At 69.1% G+C, this 17724-nt stretch overlaps 3 protein-coding genes across 3 annotated transcripts; all 3 read left to right on the top strand.

The window, feature by feature from the left end:
* Window positions 1-899: 899 nt before the first annotated feature.
* Window positions 900-6964, top strand: SLC6A8 (solute carrier family 6 member 8). The gene is made up of 14 exons (XM_049826471.1): window positions 900-1204; window positions 1502-1720; window positions 2157-2288; window positions 2896-3169; window positions 3247-3379; window positions 3633-3767; window positions 3860-3963; window positions 4048-4172; window positions 4263-4375; window positions 4455-4592; window positions 4984-5086; window positions 5171-5271; window positions 5646-5816; window positions 6438-6964. The coding sequence occupies exons 1-14, from the start codon at window positions 1105-1107 to the stop codon at window positions 6567-6569; spliced, it is 1980 nt and encodes a 659-aa protein (XP_049682428.1). The 5' UTR covers window positions 900-1104; the 3' UTR covers window positions 6570-6964.
* Window positions 6965-7049: 85 nt separating this feature from the next.
* Window positions 7050-9654, top strand: LOC126049677 (epidermal differentiation-specific protein-like). The gene has a single exon (XM_049826482.1). The coding sequence runs from the start codon at window positions 8519-8521 to the stop codon at window positions 9575-9577; it is 1059 nt and encodes a 352-aa protein (XP_049682439.1). The 5' UTR covers window positions 7050-8518; the 3' UTR covers window positions 9578-9654.
* A 1073-nt stretch (window positions 9655-10727) lies between these two features.
* QARS1 (glutaminyl-tRNA synthetase 1) lies at window positions 10728-16990 on the top strand. The gene is made up of 24 exons (XM_049826467.1): window positions 10728-10888; window positions 11121-11268; window positions 11375-11484; window positions 11620-11695; window positions 11898-11962; window positions 12184-12237; window positions 12435-12492; window positions 12615-12686; window positions 12857-12942; window positions 13192-13278; window positions 13386-13485; window positions 13609-13687; window positions 13805-13913; window positions 13996-14126; window positions 14254-14346; window positions 14519-14656; window positions 14730-14817; window positions 14897-15040; window positions 15112-15216; window positions 15623-15715; window positions 16004-16131; window positions 16344-16410; window positions 16596-16721; window positions 16808-16990. The coding sequence occupies exons 1-24, from the start codon at window positions 10745-10747 to the stop codon at window positions 16856-16858; spliced, it is 2352 nt and encodes a 783-aa protein (XP_049682424.1). The 5' UTR covers window positions 10728-10744; the 3' UTR covers window positions 16859-16990.
* The last annotated feature ends 734 nt before the right edge of the window (window positions 16991-17724 follow it).

Raw genomic sequence — 17724 nt, forward strand, 5'->3', positions numbered from 1 at the left:
ACCCTCTGATGCCTGGTGAGCCTCCCCAGGCTCCCGTGTCCCCCAGTGTGCCTTTGAGAGCCCTGGCACCCTGCTGCCACGGGTGCCCTCATGCCCCGTGCCCCCTGGTGTGCCGTGGTACCCAGTGCACCCTACAACTCCGTGTCCCCTGGTGTCCCCAGTGCTCCTTGCAGGCTACTGCCCCCTGCCCCACACCCCCTGGCACTCTACACCCTGCAGCTTGCTGTCCCCGCTGGGCTCTGCTGCCCGCAGGGTGCCCCTGGTGTCCCCTGGTGTGACTTGGTGTTCGCTGTCCCCTGATGTCCCTCGGTGCTGGGTGTTTCTCGGTGCACCCTGCAGCAGAGGGGGGACACCCAGCGTCCCCCCGATGCACCTCGGTGCCTGGACTCCCCTGGTGCGCCTTGGTGCCCGCTGCATCTCAGTGTGCTCTGCTACTGGCTGTGCCCGGTGTCCCGCGGTGCGGTCCCACCGCTGTAGTGCCTGGCGTCCCCTGGTGTGCCCCGGTGCTAGCGTGACGGGACTGCGAGTCCCGGTGCCCTAGTGCCCGGTGTCCCCCGGTGCGCCAGGACTGCGAGTCCCGGTGCCGATTCGCCCGGTGTCCCACGGTGCCGGCTTGTCGTGGCGGGACTGCAAGTCCCGGTGCTCTAGCGCCCGGTGTGTCCCGGAGCGCCCGGTCCCCCGATGCCCCTAGCGCCCGGTGTGTCCCAGAACGCCCCGTTGCCCGGTGCCCCGCGGCGCGCCCTCTGCCCCGCTACCCCCGCCTCGCCCCGGTGCCGGTGCCGGTGCGGCGGGACTGCAAGTCCCGTCAAGCCGCGGGCGGGCGGCGCGTCCAATGGGGCTCGGGGGGCGGCGCGGCCGGTCTCTGCCTCCGCCGCCGCCCGGTGCCGCGGCGCAGAGAGCCCCGGAGCGGCCGCGCGGCGCCGGCCCCGCAGCCCGGCTCTGAGCCGCCCGCCCGGCCCGGCCCGCCCCGCCGCGCCCCGCCGCCCTCAATGAGGTTCTTCCGACTCACCTTCAAGTGCTTCGTGGATTGCTTCTGAGCCCCCCCCCCCTCCCACGGCCACGGAGCCGCCCCCGACCCGCCCCCGCTCCCCGGCCCCCCGCGACATGCCCCCCGTCCCCGCCGACACGGCCGCCCCGCAGCCGCCCGCCGCCCCGCGACGCGACGACGCCGCCGCCGCCGCCGCCGCTGCCCCCGCGGGCTCCGGTAAGCGGGGAGCGCTGGGGAGGGATGAGGTTGGGGATGGATGGGGGGGGGGGCGGCCCACGGCCACGCGCGACCGCGGCGCGCCCCCTCCCGCCGCCGCGGGGTGAGTCACCGCTCTGCATTGTGACGTCACGCGCCGGCCTGACATCTGACGTCACGCCCCCACGCGCGGAGAGGGGCGCGGAGTGGGGGGGGTGGGGGGGCGCGGGGGGACCGCGCCCCCCCACCCCCCCCCACTCCGCGCTCCCACGGGCGCGCGTGACGGCAGCGTGGGCCCCCCCCCCCCTGTCTCGGCAGAGGGCCGCGGGGAGGCGGAGGGCGCGGAGCCCCCCGCGGCGGGCGAGGAGCGGGCGGTGACGGCACCGCTGGTGGGACCCCCCGGGCCCCCGAAAGCGGCCGCCCCCGAGCGGGAGACCTGGACCCGGCAGATGGATTTCATCATGTCCTGCGTGGGTTTCGCCGTGGGGTTGGGCAACGTCTGGCGCTTCCCCTACCTGTGCTACAAGAACGGCGGAGGTGAGCCTCCGCGCCCGCCCCACGGAGCGGGGGAAGCGCCCCACAGCGTGGGGAGTCGGGGGGGGGGGGGGGGCACCCCACGGCGCGTGGGAGCGCTCCGCTGCTTTCCACCCCGTGGCGCGCGCAGGGGGTCACCCCGCGGTGGGCCGGCCCACCCGGCAGCTCCCCGGCGCGAGGGGCCGTCCGCGGGACTCGTGGGCCACCCCACGGGTGTCCGGTGTCACCCCCCGGGGTGGGGGTCCGTGGGGAGCCCCCCGCCACCTGCCCGCCCTGACCTACATCGGCGGCGCGGCGAGGGGAGGGCGCGGAGGCGCCTTCGCCATTCGCTGCGCCCGGGCGGGCGGCGCGGGGAGGGAAGGGGGGGCCCGGGGGGGCCCGGGGGGGGCGGCGGCGGCGGCGGCTGAGCCGGCTCCGTGTGTCCCCCCCCCGGCCCCAGGCGTCTTCCTCATCCCCTACCTGCTCATCGTCTTCGTGGGCGGCATCCCCGTCTTCTTCCTGGAGGTGGCCCTGGGGCAGTTCATGAAGCAGGGGGGCATCGCCGCCTGGAACATCGCCCCCCTCTTCAAGGGTAACGCCGCTCCCTGCCCGTGGCCTTTTGCACCCTACCCGTGGCCCCCGCCACCCTGCACCCTGCCCGGGGCTGGCAGCACCCTGCCGGCACCCTGCCTGGGGCACCCGGCTGCCTGCAGCCTGCCAGGGCTGGCGGCACCCTGCCCACGCCCTGCCCGCTTCCATGCACCTTGCCCGCGTCCCGCTGCTACCCTGCACCCCGGCCAAGGGCGGCAGCTGCCTGCACCCATGCCCCGTGGCACCCTGCGCTGCCCTGCCCAGCCCTGCCTGCCTCTTGTGTCTCCCTGCCTACGTGCTGCCGGCTTCCCCGGGGGCGGCCGGATCCCCAACTCAGCAGTGTTCCCTGTGCTGCGCCCCACCTGCTCCCCGCTGTCCTGTGCCACGCTGCCGGCTGTCCCCACCCCGTCCTGCCCGGGGCTGACGGCTCCCCCTGTCCTGTCCCCACCGGCTCCCCCCTGTCCTACCCTGGGCTGCCGGCTCTCGGCATCCCCACCAGCACCCCGTGTCCTGCCCCATCTCCGCCAGCAGCCCCCCATCCCACCCCACCCCATCGGGCTGCCGGGTGTCCGTGGGTGCCCGCGGGCTCTGATCTCCTCCTGCCGCAGGTCTGGGCCTGGCCTCCATGGTGATTGTCTTCTTCTGCAACTCCTACTACATCATGATCCTGGTGTGGGGTCTCTTCTACCTGGTGCACTCGCTGACGGACACCCTGCCCTGGGCCACCTGCGGCCACGCTTGGAACACCGAGCAGTGCGCCGAGCTCTTCCACCTTGAGCTCTGCCGCAACGGCAGCACCAACACCAGCGCCAGCACTGGGCCCTTCAACCTCAGCTGCGCCGACCTGGCCAACAAGCGCTCGCCCGTCATTGAGTTTTGGGAGTGAGTGTGGGGACCGAGGGGGTCTCACCCGGGGCCGAGGGGGTCGTGCCGGTGCTCAGCACGGCCCCGCTCTACAGGAACAAGGTGCTGCGGCTCTCGGGGGACCTCAGCGAGCCGGGGGAGATGAACTGGCAGATGATCCTCTGCTTGGTCACCACCTGGGTCATTGTCTACTTCTGCATCTGGAAGGGCGTCAAGTCGACCGGGAAGGTGACGCTGGCGGTGGGGGGGAACGCATCGGGGCCACCAACACGCGGGGACGGGACTGCGGCACACGGCACTGCCGGCTCCTGCTCTCTTGTGCCGCAGCCCACGGAGGTGCAAGACCCCCTGTCCCGCATCTGTCTGGGAGATGCCACCAGCCGCCGGGGACGTGCCCGAGCCCTGGTCCTGCTGGGACACCTGTGGCACACAATGGAGAGCCCTAGCCCAGGGGGTCTCACCGGCACCTACTCCTCTGCAGATTGTCTACTTCACGGCACTCTTCCCCTACGTGGTCCTCATCCTGCTGCTGGTCCACGGAGTGACGCTGCCCGGGGCACTGGGTGGCATCGTCTACTACCTGAAACCCGACTGGTCCAAGCTGGCCGAGGCGCAGGTGAGGGCAGCGGGGAGGGCAGGAGGGGGCTGGGTGCTGGGCACCCCCCCCGGCACCCTCCCCGCCCCCCGACACCCTCCGTCGCGCCCCAGGTGTGGATCGACGCCGGCACCCAGATCTTCTTCTCCTATGCCATCGGGCTGGGCGCCCTGACCGCGCTGGGCAGCTACAACCGCTTCCACAATAACTGCTACAGGTAGGGCTGTGCCGGCTGCAGGGCGTTCCCCCGGTGTGTTCCCCGGTGTCGCTCCAGCACCCCCTTGACCCGCTCTGCCCGCAGGGATGCCTACATCCTGGCCGTGATCAACAGCTCCACCAGCTTCTTTGCCGGCTTCGTCGTCTTCTCCGTGCTGGGCTTCATGGCCTCCGAGCAAGGCGTGGACATCTCCAAGGTGGCTGAGTCCGGTGAGTGCCGGGCAGTGGGTGGCCACTGGCACCGTGTCCCCTGTGTCGTCCCCCCCCCGGGGTGGCACCGCTGACCCCGTTCTCCCGCAGGCCCTGGGCTGGCTTTCATCGCCTACCCCAAAGCCGTGACGCTGATGCCCTTGTCCCCGCTCTGGGCCACGCTCTTCTTCTTCATGCTCCTCGTGCTGGGGCTGGACAGCCAGGTGCAGCAGCGGGCAGGGGGACAGGGACGGGGAGGGGACGGGGTGGCACGTCCCCGCTGAGCCCTGCTCTCTGCCACAGTTTGTCGGCGTGGAGGGTTTCATCACGGGCATCCTGGACCTGTTCCCCCAGCCGGGGGCTGGCTCGCTGCGCCGTGAGCTCACCGCTGCGCTCTGCTGCCTCGTCTGCTGCCTCATCGACCTCTCCATGGTCACGCAGGTGGGGGACGCGGCAGGGACACCGGCCAGCTGGCCCCACGCTGGGCACCTGCGGCTGCCCCCCGGGACGTCACCTCCCACGGGGTCCCAGCGTGGGGTGGGAACTCCCTGGGGCTGCTGCACCCACGGCAGCGGGGAGGGGGGGGGGTGCCCGTGGCGTGGGGGTGCCTGTAGCTGTGGAGGTCCCCGTGGCGTGGGGGTGCCCGTGGCCACGGCAGGTGCCCGTCGTGGTGGGGATGCTGCGGCAGCACAGGGTGCCCATGGCATGCAGGGTGTCTGTGCCAGGTGGGGCACCGGTGCTGGCAAGGTTGCGCCCGTGCCGGTGTGGAGGCACCCGTGCCAGCGCGGGACAGCTGGCACAGCCCCGGTGACGCGCAGTGCCGTCCCGGCAGGGCGGCATGTACGTGTTCCAGCTCTTTGACAACTACTCGGCCAGTGGGATCACGCTGCTGTGGCAGGCTTTCTGGGAGTGTGTGGTCATTGCCTGGGTCTACGGTGAGGCCAGGGGGACGCGGTGGGGGGGGACGCAAGGGGACACAGGTGCCCCGTGGGGCCCGGCTGACGCCCTTCTCCCCTCAGGCGCTGACCGCTTCATGGACGACGTGGCCCGCATGATCGGCTACCGGCCCCTGCCCTTCATGAAGTGGTGCTGGGCCGTGGTGACGCCGCTGGTCTGCGTGGTAAGCGGGGCCGCCCCACGCAGGGACACGCGTGTGCTCGCGTGTGCATGCATGTGCCCGCTGCCCCGGCCCTGTGCCACGGGGACCGGGCTCCCCCAGGCGGCTGCTTTGGGCACGGCAGCCACGGGGCGACACGCGTGTCGGGGCTGCGGGGCGACACGCGTGTCGGAGCCGTGGGGCGACACGCGTGTCGGGCCGTGGGGCAATGTGCCTGTCTGGCCCACAGGATGACACGCACGTCTGGGTCGTGGGGTGACACGCGTGTCGGGGCCGTGAGGCAACACGCGTGTCGGGGCCGTGGGGTGACATGCGTGAGGGGTCTGGGGCTGCCGGCCCCCTGCGCCGTGGGACCTCACCCCCCTCTCTCCACCCAGGGCATCTTTGTGTTCCATGTGGTGAACTACAAGCCACTGACCTACAACAAGACATACGTGTACCCGTGGTGGGGGGATGCCATCGGCTGGGTCCTGGCACTCTCCTCCATGCTCTGCATCCCCTGCACCGTCCTCTACAAGCTCCTGCGCTGCAAAGGCTCCTTGCGCGAGGTGAGGGCGGCGTGCCGGGCGCCCTCCTGCCTCTGTCCCCAACGTGTCTCAGCTATCCTTGTCCTTGTCCCCCTCTCAGTCCTGTCCTCATCCCGTCCCCGTTCAAATCCCAGCACTGTCCCCATTGCCATCTTAGTCCCGTCCCCAGCTAAATCCTGTCCCTGTTCCCATCCCATCACTGTCTCAATCCCATCCCCATCTCATCCCACTCCCCATGCAATCCCTATCCGTCTCTCAACCCTATTCCAAATCCCTTCCCCATCCTAGTCTCACCCCCATGCCCATCCAAGTCCCATTCCTGTCCCCATCCCTCTGACTCCCATCCGAATCCCATCTCTGTCCCCATCGCTGTCTCACTCCCAACCTCACCCAAATTCCATGCTCGCTGACATTGCTGTCTTAATCCCGTCACCATCTCGGTCCCATCCCTGTCCCCGTGCTATCACTCTCTCAGTCCCATTTCAATCCCTTCCCTGTCCCGGTCTCCATCCCCGTCCCCATCCAAATCCCACCCCTGTCCCCACCTTGGTCCCATTCCCGTGCACCGGCAGGATACACCGTGCCAGCTCCAGGCAGTCCCTAGTGCTGCCGTCCCCCGTTGCTGACACGGTGTCCCCGCAGCGCTGGCAGCTCCTGACCACTCCGATCTGGGGCCACCACCACCTGGAGTACCTGACGCCCGAGGCAGAAGCCAAGCTGCTGGCCCCGGAGCCCCCCAAGGAGAAGGCGACGCTCTTCGAGACTGTGATCTGAGCATGGGGAGGGTCGCGCTGCTCCCGCCCGCCATAGCAATAATGCCAGCACCTCCTCCCACCCACGCTGCCCCATGCCCCCCCCCCCCCCCCCGTGTCACCCCGGCCCACCGGCCTCGCCGCAGAGGGGGTGTACGACAGCGAGGTGGGGGGTTTCTGAGGGCTGCGGGGCCGGGGTGACCGCAGGGAGCGGGAGGGGTCCCCGGCGCGGGGGAGCGTGGCAGCCCGGGGGGCCGGCGGGGAGGCTGCGGGCCAGGGGAGCGAGCGGGACAGCCCTTCCCCGGCCCCCCATCCGCGGCCCCCACGGCCCCCCGTTCACTAACCGCTTCCTGTAGCGTTTGTCTGGTGTAACCCCGACCGCCCCGACATCTGGCAATAAACTGGGAGACCCTGGCAGCCCCGACATTGCAGGCACGGGAAGGGGGGCGTTGGCAAGGGGGCAGCTGGGGGGGCGAGATGTGGGGTGGCACCTGCTTGTGGGAGACAGGGTTTTGCAGGGAACAGGGCTCAGGGATGTAGGGACACCTGGGTTCCTCTCTTGGGGTGACTCAGGGTGGAGAGAAAGGCTGCCGGAGCAGTGGGGTCTCCATCCTCCTCCACCGCAGGATGTGGGTGCCTGCAGGCTGTACCAAACCTGGGTTCCCCTGTGGGCCTGGGGCACCCCACACAGCTGGAGCTAGCCCCACTTCCCAGCCCCACACTGGCCCCAGGGGGCAGATTTCAACCCAGAGGCTTTGGGGGTCCTGGCTGACCCCAGCCAAGAGTGGGGGCTGCAGGGGGTGGGTCAAGATCTAGCCATACCCCACCGTGAGCTGCTCACATCAACAACCTTGGTGCTCTCCGTTCCCCGCGCTGTGCCGCAGGGACGGTCCTGAGCTGGGGAGGGCTGCAGGGATGGGGGGGATGAGGCAGCCCCTGGGCCCAGGCATGTTGCTGGCAGAAGCCAGAGGCTCAACCTGCCCCAGACCCCTCAAGCTGCCTGAGCCCGGTCCCAGCGGGGTGCCAGCCGGGGGGTGCACGTGCCCCGTGCCCTGCACCGGCAGCTCCTGGGCAGGCCAGCTCCAGTCCATGCCATGGGGACCCGTGTGGTGCCCTGAAGAAGCCCCTGGCGCACTGTGCTCAGGGTGGCTGCCAACTGTCCCTGTGCCCTGGCTGGGCATCAGCGTCCCACCATGCCCACCCAGCACTGGCACCCATCACCCTCCAGCAGCACCGTGGCCACCCTGGGTGGTCCGTGACCATCCTGCCTATGGAGGGACAAGGGGGGACAAGTGCCACCACTTGCCCCGGCCATCCTCAGGCACAGGGCTAGGGCAGCAGTGCCATGCCAGAGGGGCCGTGTCCTGTGCCCCAGGGCACCGAGTTGCCGGAGGGGCTTGTCTTGGGGCGCCAGCTCACCCCACCATGATACCCTCTCACCCCGCCGGGGCGAGCCGGCAGTTCCTGCCCCACCGGCAACGCACACCGTAATTAGCGCGGGCAGGGCGGAAGCATCAGTGATAATTGGCGGTGACTCGTTACCGTTGGAGCGCCATGTGCCCAGGGTGCAGCAGGACTTTCCGGCAGGGCTGGTCTGCAGGGTCGGCTGGTACTCCGGTGCGCCGGCTGCCGTGCGGGGCCTGGCTGGCTCCCTGCCGCCAGAGCGGGGCCGGGGCTGGGTGCGGGGGCGAGCACCGTCATCACCTTTGCTTCATGCCGCAGCACGCCCCGGCCCCACCAACCCCTTGTAAAAGGCACGGCTGCGGGCTGGTGTCGGGGCACTGCCGGCACAGACGGTGAGAGCACAGGGACCGTGCGGAGGTGGACAAAGGAGAGGCAGAGGACAGGGGATATAGGGGGTACCAGGGGTCTCCTTGGCTGGCCAGGCTTTCTCCACGGGTTTCCCGTAGCACCCACGCGAGGTGACTTGACGTGCGTCGTGCCCTCGCACGGGCAGACGCCCACGACACCATGAACCGGATCACGGTGTACGAGCGTGCCAACTTTGAGGGGCTGAGCCGGGAGTTCACCTGCGACGTGCCCGACCTGCACGAGCTGGATTTTGGGGACTGCATCGCCTCCCTGAAGGTAGTGGGGCAGCCCTGGATCGCCTACACGGACCCCAAGTACGAAGGGGAGCCGCACGCCTTTGAGGAGGGCGAGTACCCCTCCGTGGGGCGGCCCAACAGCTTCTCGGCGCTGCGTCTCGTGCACCATGACCTGGGGGACCCCCAGATCACCCTCTACGAGCAACCCAACTTCCAAGGCGCCTGCAAGGTGGTGACGGAGGAGACCAACTTGGCATACGGGTACTTCAATGACCGGGTGGCCTCTCACGTAGTGCAGCGAGGGGTCTGGCTGCTCTACCAGCACCCCGGTCGTGGTGGTTGGCACTGCCTGGCATGGCCTGGCGAGCGTCTCGCCGACTACAAACTCGAGCTGAACTTCCAGGATCGGCTGTCCCACCTGCGCCCGCTGCAGCCCGGGCGGCCCCAGGTCTCTGCACGTCTCCTCTGGGAGCAGAAGCGGGTGGAGGCAGAGCGGGAGGTGCTGGTGGATGAGATCGAAGGGGTGAACGAGACGGAGTCAGAGCAGGCACTGGCAGCCAGCAGCAGCCGGGAGTACGGCACCACGCTCTGGCAGAGCTTCCACTTCAGCAACGCCACCAGCCTCAAAGCCGGGCTCTCCTTCACGCTGACCGTGGAAGCCTCCAACATCTTTACAGTGCAGAAAGGGCGCAGCGAATCCAGCACCCGCCGGGAACGCGTGGAGGTGCAGCTGCCGGCTAAGATCCCCCCACGCACGGCACTCAGCATCCAGGTCTTGCGGAAGGAGGTGACGCTCTCCGTCCCGGTCCTGCTCACCATCACCCAGAACGAAGCCGTTCGTACAGAGATGGGCGAGTACCGCAGCGTCTCGGGTACCAACATCAGTGCCCGCTATAGCTTGAAGCCTCTGCCAGCTGCAGGCAGGGAGCCAGCGGCCACTGAGGGGACGGAGCTGGTCCCCGGCACCGGGATGCAGCTGTAACTGTAGCTCCGATCCGGTGCCGGGCACTGGCTCTGTCCCCTCGGTGGTGTGGGATCCCTGGGGACACCGGCGCTGTGTCGGACGTGGGTTGGCTCCGGCTGGCAGGACCTGTCGGTGCCTTCTCCCGCTGGGTGTTGCCAATAAACCCCCTTCCCCAAGCCCTCCGGTCTGCCGCTGCTGTTGGGGCTGGGGTGGGAGTGGGCTTGGGGGGGCTGGGAGACACTGGGCTGGGGGGAGGACGGGGCTGAGGGGGGATACCGGGCTGGGGGGACACACCAGGCTGGGTGAGCTGGGGATAACAGGCTGGGGAAGCCAGGAGAACACCAGGCTGGGGAAGCTGGGGGGACACCGAGCTGGGGGCGGGGGGAACAACGGGCTGGGGGAGCAGGACGACACCGGGCTGGAGGAGCCGGGGGGACACCGGGCTGAGGGGTATATGGGGCTGGGGGAACACGGGGGGTAGGGAAGTAGGAGAACACTGGGCTGGGGGGGCCGGGGGACACCGGGCTAGCCGGTTCCCGCACACACCGGACATTGGACTGGGGGGGGGCAGGGGTTGGGGCAGCTGCGGGAGACACCGGTCTGGGGGAACCGGGGGTATGGGGTCGGTGCAGCGGCGGGGACAGCGGCAGCCCCGCCCGCACCGGGCTGGAGCAGCCGCCGCGACCTCCCCTCCGTACGGGCCCTTGGGTACGTGTGTCCCCCCGGGCCCGTCGCAGGGCCCGTCCTCGGGGCCGCTGGGGGAGGTGGGGACACGGGAGGGGCGAGGGCGCCGCCGGGGCTGCGGGAGCCGCCGAGCTCACGGCGGGACACGGGTGCCGGTCGGGGCGGGCTACGGCGGCCGGGCGAGGACAAAGGGCCGCGGGGCGGTGGGCGACCGGAGGGGGGCGGGGCGGGAAAGCCCCCCCGGCCACGCCTCCAGCCACGCCCCCCACGTGGCCGCCGCCGCCGCCGGTCTCTTTAAATGATGCAACCGGCCGCCCGCTTGGCCCCGCCCGCTGCGCGCCTATTCGCGGAGCCGGCGCCGAGCTCCCCCGTCCCATTGGGAGAGGCGGGTCTCTCTCACTGTCGATTGGCTCGACCTGTGTCGGCGACACGCCTTCCACGCTCCGATTGGCTGGGCGTGGCCCCGTCTCCCGGGCGGGCGGTGGCGGCGGCGGCAGCAGCATGGCGGCGGCGGGGGCCATGGCGGCGGAGGAGGCGGAGGAGGCGCTGGGGCTTTTTACCGGCATCGGCCTCAGCGAGGCTAAAGCGCGCGAGACGCTGCGCAACGGGGCGCTCAGCGCGCTGCTTCGCCGGGCCGTGCTGCAGGTGCGCCCGCCGCGGGCCCCCACCCCGGTCTCCCGCTTCCTGGGTCCCCGGTGCGGCGGTGTCACCCCCGGATCCCCCCACCTCCCCCGGCCCCGCCGAGCGCCCTCGGCCCTTGGCACTACCCCCTCCCCCCGTCCCCGTCCCCCCCCCCCTCCCCGCCCCGCCCCAGGGCCGCCGGTTCGCCGGGGCTCAGCCCCCGCCCGGCCCTGACGCTTCCCCGGGACGGCGGCAGGCTCGGAGCGCGCTGGGGCCGGCCCTGGACAAAGCCACCGGGACGCTGTTGTACAACGCGGCCTCCCGCCTCAGGGACCCGAAGCACCTCGGCTTCCTCGTCGGTTACATCGTCCGCAGGGAGATCCTCACGGACCTGCAGCTCAGCGGTACCGCGCGGCACCGGGATCCCCCCCCCCCCCCTCCCCGCCCCCGGCCCCGGCAGGGAGGGGAGGGCCCCGCTCCTCATCCCCCCCCACCCCGCTCTGTCCCCAGCCGCCCTGGAGTACGTGAGAAGCCACCCCCTGGAGCCCCTGGACGTGGCGGACTTCGAGCGGGCCTGCGGCGTGGGGGTGTGCGTCACCCCCGAGCAGATCGAGGAGGCGGTGAGTGGGGCCTCAGCTCTGCCAGTCCCCCAGGAACGGCGTGGGGGACGCTGGACAGGACGGGCTGGCAGCCCCTGGCGTCACGCTTCCCCACCTGCCTTGCTCACCCCCCCGTGTCCCTGTCCCGCTGCCCAGGTGGAGGCTGTGATCGGTGAGCACCGAGCAGAGCTGCTGGCGGAGCGCTACCACTTCAACATGGGGCTGCTGATGGGTGAGTGTGGGGCACGGGGGCAGCCCCTGCCCGGCACCCCTCCTCCCCTGCATCCTGAGAGCCAGCCCTTTGTCATGGGCTGCCCCAGCCCCAGCTCCTCTGGCCCGCTGGCTGTGGTGTCCTGCCTCAGCGGCCCTGGCTGAAGTCCCCCCCACCCCGGGGCTGAGCCGTGCCCCCCGCCCATGGGGTGCCCTGTCTGCAGGGGAGGCGCGGAGCCGGCTGCGGTGGGCGGACGGAAAGACCATCAAGAACGAGGTGGACCTGCAGGTGGGTGTGAGGGCAGGGGGTTGGGTGCTGCTTGGGGTTGTGTCCCCTGTTGGGTCCGTGTGGGACCTGCTGGCCTGTCCCGCGGGAGGGTCCAGTGCCAGGGACTGCCTGCCCTGGGTAGGTGTAGGCAGGGTGAGGGGGGTGACAGCTGGACAGGGCCACCTCAAGGCCTTGGGGCACCAGGAGCCTTTCCTACTCCTGTCTGTGTCTCTCTTCTCCAGGTGCTGCATTTGCTGGGGCCAAAGACAGAAGCTGACCTGGAAAAGAAGCCAAAGGTGAGGAGAAAGGGGAGGCTGGGAACTGGGATGGTATTTCCCTGCTGAGTGTCCGGGCAGGATCCCAAATAGCTGCTCTGGGCCCAGCTGCCACCATGGGCACGGGTCTGAGGGAGTGCTGGGGGCAGCAGGCTGGGCCAGGAAGGGGAGGTATGTGCCAGGGCTGGGCACTCAGGATGCTGTGCTGGTCCCTGCAGGCTGCAAAGACCCGGCCAGCCCCGGTGGAGAAGCAGAAGGCAACTGTGGTGGAGAATGGTAAGAGACTGTACTCCTGCAGGCAGCTTCCCCAGCTCTTTGGTTCCTGGCTGGGACCTGCATCCAAGCTGGACCCTGGGAGCTGTGGTCAGGCCCCTGCTCAGCACCATCTCTCCCTGCAGGTGAGGTGGGCACGGAGACACGGTCACTCCTGGAGCAGCTGCGGGGAGAAGCCCTCAAGTTCCACAAGCCCGGTGAGTGTGAGGAGCCACTGCCACATGCGCGGCCGCTCCACCGGCTCTGTGCTCCGGCCTCAGCTCTCCATGCTGTGGGGGACCAGCCTGGCGCCATGTCCTTCCCCGCTGGCTGCTGGGCTTGGCTTGGTTTGAGCAATGCTGTAGCCCTGAGCATCCTCTGCCTGCAGGAGAGAACTACAAGACGGAGGGCTATGTGGTGACGCCCAACACCATGGCTCTGCTGAAGCAGCACCTGGCAATCACGGGTGGGCAGGTGAGGCCGTGTCCCCTAGCCCAGCAGTTCCCTCTGAGGGCAGCACTGCTGTGCCACGCTCCAGCCAGCTGGGTGGGGTGGCTGGGGGGACACGCAGCTCACTGGGGGTACAGCCAGAGGCAGCACCCATGCGGCACGGGGGCCTCTGTGGGTTTGTTGGGGGCTCATGTCAGTGCCCCTGCTGTCAAGGAGGGGGAGAGTCTCTTGCCAAAGGACAGAAGTGTCCCCTTCCCCTTCCCCTCCCTGCAGGTGCGGACACGGTTCCCTCCTGAGCCCAATGGGATCCTGCACATCGGCCACGCCAAGGCCATCAACTTTAACTTTGGCTATGCCAAGGTGAGAAGCACCAAGCCCCGCTGGCAGCTCTCCCCCCCACTGCTTGGCCGCTGGCCTGGGCCTGCGGTACCTCAGGGAGCGGCTGCTCACTGTACCCCCGTCCCCAGGCCAACGGTGGCGTGTGCTTCCTGCGCTATGACGACACCAACCCTGAGAAGGAGGAGGAGAAGTACTTCACAGCCATTCGGGAGATGGTGGAGTGGCTGGGTACGGCTGGAGCTGGGGAGGGCAGGATCAGGCCGGGCGCTGCTGGGGATGTCCCTGCATGCAGGTCCTGTTGCTGGACCCTGGGGGTGCCTCCAACCTGCTCTGTTTCCCCCATCCCCACAGGCTACCAGCCCTATGCAGTGACCCATGCATCAGATTACTTTGACCAACTCTACACCTGGGCCCTGGAGCTCATCCGAAGGTGAGCGTGCCGGGGCGGTATGGATGTGCCAGGGTGGTGTTCTGTGCCACGGCCGGGGCTCCCCCTCACCCAGGGGATGGGCCACTCACATCTGGTGATGGTATTTCCCCTCCGTAGGGGCCAGGCGTACGTCTGCCATCAGAAGGTCGAGGAGATCAAGGGCCATAACCCACCACCCTCGCCGTGGCGGGACCGGCCCGTGGAAGAGTCCCTCCTTCTCTTTGAGGTATTTCTGGCTGGGGGCAGGTGCTGCGTGCCCGTGGGGTCTGGGTCCATGGCTCAGCTGACAGCTTCCCCCCGCTCCACAGGACATGCGAAAGGGCAAGTTTGGGGAGGGGGAGGCGACGCTGCGGATGAAGCTGGTGATGGAGGACGGGAAGATGGACCCCGTCGCCTACCGTGTCAAGTTCACTCCGCACCATCGCACTGGGGACAAGTGGTAGGGAGGGCCTGCGGCATCCTGGCACGTGTGGCAGGGGTCGGCCTGCGTCTCCTGGGAGTGGGGAGGTGTCGGGAGGGGAGCAGCACCGGGCTCTGCCACAGGGCTGACTGCGTCTGCCTTGCAGGTGCATTTACCCCACGTATGACTACACACACTGCCTCTGCGACTCCATCGAGCACATCACTCACTCCCTCTGCACCAAGGAGTTCCAGGCCAGGTGAGTGCTGTGCACAGCCTGGCTCAGGGCTGAGCTGGAGCTGGCAGGGCAGCTCTGTGGGGGAGCAGCTGGCCATGTCCCAGCGGCTGCTGAAGTGCTGGGGGATGGTGTGTCCGTGGGGCTGTGGGCGGGCGTGAGGCTGAGCCAGGCTGTGCCTCTGCCTGTCTTGCAGGCGCTCCTCCTACTTCTGGCTGTGTAACGCGCTGGATGTCTACTGCCCTGTGCAGTGGGAGTACGGGCGCCTGAACCTGCTCTACACCGTCGTCTCCAAGAGGAAGATCATCCGTCTGGTGGAGACAGGTGCCGTGAGGTAGGAGCAGGGCCAGCACCCAGGGTGAGTCTTGCCTGGGGCACGCCTGGCTGTCACACGGATATTTTCTCAGGGACTGGGATGATCCACGGCTCTTCACGCTGACAGCCCTGCGTCGGCGAGGCTTCCCTCCTGAGGCCATCAACAACTTCTGTGCCCGGGTAGGTGCCAGTGACGGGATGGGATGGGGCAGGTGGATGTGTCTCCCAGCCAGCGTGGTGACGGCAGGCTGTCCTGTAGGTTGGTGTGACAGTGGCCCAGGCAACGATGGAGCCGCATCTGCTGGAGGCATGTGCGCGGGAGGTGCTGAACGAGCAGGCCCCCCGGGCCATGGCCGTCCTGGAGCCCCTCAAGGTCACCATCACCAACTTTCCTGCCCCGAAGGTGAGACTGCTGCGGGCTGGGGTGGGAGTGGGGTTCCCCAAGGTCAGCATTCACCCCCTCCTTCTCCCCAGGCACTCGAAGTCCTTGTGCCCAACTTTCCAGCTGATGAGAGCCGGGGTTTTCACAAAGTGCCCTTCCAGACCACCATCTACATAGAGGAGACAGATTTCAGGGAGGTGAGCTGGCCCCACCAGGCCATACTGCCCTTGCTCCCAGGAGCTGCAGCTTGGGCAGTGGGAGCCTGGCAGTGCTGGCAGTGGTGCTGGTGCTGCATGGGGCACAGGCGGGTATCAGGCAGTCAACTGCGACTCCTAAACATGCCAGCAGCTCTGACCAGCACTGGGGAAATGCCTGCTGCTCTCAGCCTGGCCGGGACCTGTCCAACTGACAGTGCTCACGCTTGGCCTGTGCGCTGGGGAATGTCCAGCAGCAACGTGGGACTTTGAACAGCCCTGGGCACCCTGATCCCTGGGATGGAAGGAGTGGGTGCGGGGATGCAGTTGTGGGGACAAACAGACGTGCTTGAGGGGGGCACCACTGCCTGTGCTGGGATGCCTCATGCAGCCATGAACTCTCTCACAGGAGGTGGACAAGGGCTACAAGCGCCTGGCCCCCGGGCAGCCGGTGGGGCTGCGCCACGCTGGCTACGTCATCACTATACAGAATGTCATCAAGGTGGGTGGCTCTGGGCACTGGGGACATGAGGTTGAGCCATGGGATGTCAGGACATGGCCATGCCTCACTAGGGAAGGGCAGCAATAGTCGTCTTGGGCTGGGCGCTGTGGGCACAGTGTGGGTGCAGGCTGCCTGCGTGGCAGCTTCTTGCCAGCCCTGTGCCTCGCGTGGTGGGGAGCAGGGTTGCCCTGAGCTGGGGGGCTGGTGCTTCAGCCCCAAGGCTGCCCTGAGGGGTAGGAGTGCTGCCTGACTGCTGCCTGGCGTCTCATCTTGTCTCCTCTTGCCCAGGACGCCAGTGGGCGCGTGATCGAGCTGGAGGTGACCTGCACCAAGTCAGACGTGGCGGAGAAGCCCAAAGCTTTCATCCACTGGGTGTCAGAGCCGCTGGTGTGTGAAGTGCGGCTCTATGAGCGACTGTGAGTACCCGGCCGCCCACAGAGGCACAGGCGCAACCTCACCGGTGCTGGAGCGGCAGTGTGGCCATGTACCAGCAGGCTGTGCTGGGGTCTGCCCGGCTCCTCGGTGGGGAAGATGCTGCTGTGGGGTCCTGCGAGCTGCTGCCCCAGAGCTGCCATGGGGCACCATATCCCCTGCCTGGCGGCTTTGGGATGAGACTGTCTCATGGCAGGTTTTTGCACAAAAATCCTGAGGACCCGTCAGAGGTGCCCAGTGGCTTTCTGAGCGATCTCAACCCTGTGAGTAGCAGCAGGAGCTGGGGTTACGGGCCTGGGGGGATCTGGGGACCTCCTAGACCCACTTCTATGCGACCCCTACCCCTCCCTGGGCAGAGCCCTGCCATGGCCCAGGGGGCAGAGGGGCTGGGGGGAGCTGGGCTTTGGAGGGGAGTGGGTGTGCCAGCTGAGCTGACTCCCCCTGCCAGGACTCCCTGCGTGTGGTCCGCAACGCCCTGGTCGACAGCTCTGTCCTCTCTGCCCGGCCCTTTGACAAATTCCAGTTTGAGCGGCTGGGCTACTTCTCTGTGGATCCCGACAGCGAGGAGGGGAAGGTGAGCCCTGGGGAAGGGGGCTGTGGGTCTCCCCCTGCCCACTGTGGGGCCATGGGGCTCAGTACTGACCCTCTGCCTCTCCCCAGATGGTGTTCAACCGGACAGTGACGCTGAAGGAGGACCCCGGCAAGGCCTGAGGGACCCGCCGCCACCACCCCGCCATGGTGCCGCTTCCCCAGGGGACCCCGCGCGCCCCCAGCGCCACCGTGCCTTGGCGCAACCCCCCCCGGGGTGCCCTACAGCATCACCTCAATAAACACAGCATCTCAGCCCTGTCCCCACGCTGTCACTATCTTCCCCCACTCAACCTTGGGGTGCTGGGGTAGGGGTAGGGGGGGGGTCTTCCCTGTTCCTGGGTGCTCGGGGCTCTGCTCCTGTCCCCTGGGCAGGGCTGGTGACCCTGCGGGAGCTGCAGGGCTTCCCCCCCCCCCCCCCCCCCGGGACCGTGAGGCTGGGCTGGGGTTGAGGGTGTGGGGGTGGGATGGAGGAGGGTGCCCAGAACCTGCCGTGGGCCACGGAGGGTGCAGGCAGGGTGCAGGCAGGGTGCAGGCAGGCAGGACGGTGTGCGCACTGTATACAAACGCCGACCGAGCGCCGTCCCCCCTTAAGGTGGACTCGAGTGGGGTGGCCCCTGCCCGGCCCCGGGCTGGGGCTCGGAAGGGTGCCCCCCCGAGACCAGCGTGGCCCCCGTGCCCTGAGCCCCGTGCCCGCGGCCCCGGCCCTGCCGTGGGTGGGTGGAGAGGCTCTGCGCGGCCCCACGGGCCACCTTAAGCGGCAGCGGGGCCGGGGAGGCCGCGCCGAGCACATGGACACGTTAAAGCAGCCCCGGCTCGGCCCCACGGTGCGGAGAGACCCTTCGCTCCGCGGTCCCGCGCGGGGGCAGGGGCAGGGCGCAGCCCCCGCCGGTACCGGCCGCGGAGGCCCCAGGGCCCTTCGCGGGGAGCCCCTGCTTTGGGGTCTCGCCCACCCGTGGGGCGGCGCGGGGCCTCGCCCCGGCTGCTGC

This window comes from Accipiter gentilis, chromosome 23 (assembly GCF_929443795.1).
Source record: "Accipiter gentilis chromosome 23, bAccGen1.1, whole genome shotgun sequence".
Lineage (NCBI taxonomy): Eukaryota > Metazoa > Chordata > Aves > Accipitriformes > Accipitridae > Astur > Astur gentilis.

Excerpts from the sequence above, each read along its gene's own strand:
- LOC126049677 (XM_049826482.1), top strand. The coding sequence starts at position 8,519 with ATGAACCGGATCACGGTGTACGAGCGTGCCAACTTTGAGGGGCTGAGC.
- SLC6A8 (XM_049826471.1), top strand. The coding sequence starts at position 1,105 with ATGCCCCCCGTCCCCGCCGACACGGCCGCCCCGCAGCCGCCCGCCGCC. Across the intron at positions 4,376-4,454 it reads TGCTGGGGCTGGACAGCCAG|TTTGTCGGCGTGGAGGGTTT; the intron begins GTGCAGCAGCGG and ends TCTCTGCCACAG. Across the intron at positions 5,817-6,437 it reads GCAAAGGCTCCTTGCGCGAG|CGCTGGCAGCTCCTGACCAC; the intron begins GTGAGGGCGGCG and ends GTGTCCCCGCAG.
- QARS1 (XM_049826467.1), top strand. The coding sequence starts at position 10,745 with ATGGCGGCGGCGGGGGCCATGGCGGCGGAGGAGGCGGAGGAGGCGCTG. Across the intron at positions 14,127-14,253 it reads CATCGCACTGGGGACAAGTG|GTGCATTTACCCCACGTATG; the intron begins GTAGGGAGGGCC and ends TCTGCCTTGCAG. Across the intron at positions 14,818-14,896 it reads TCAACAACTTCTGTGCCCGG|GTTGGTGTGACAGTGGCCCA; the intron begins GTAGGTGCCAGT and ends GCTGTCCTGTAG.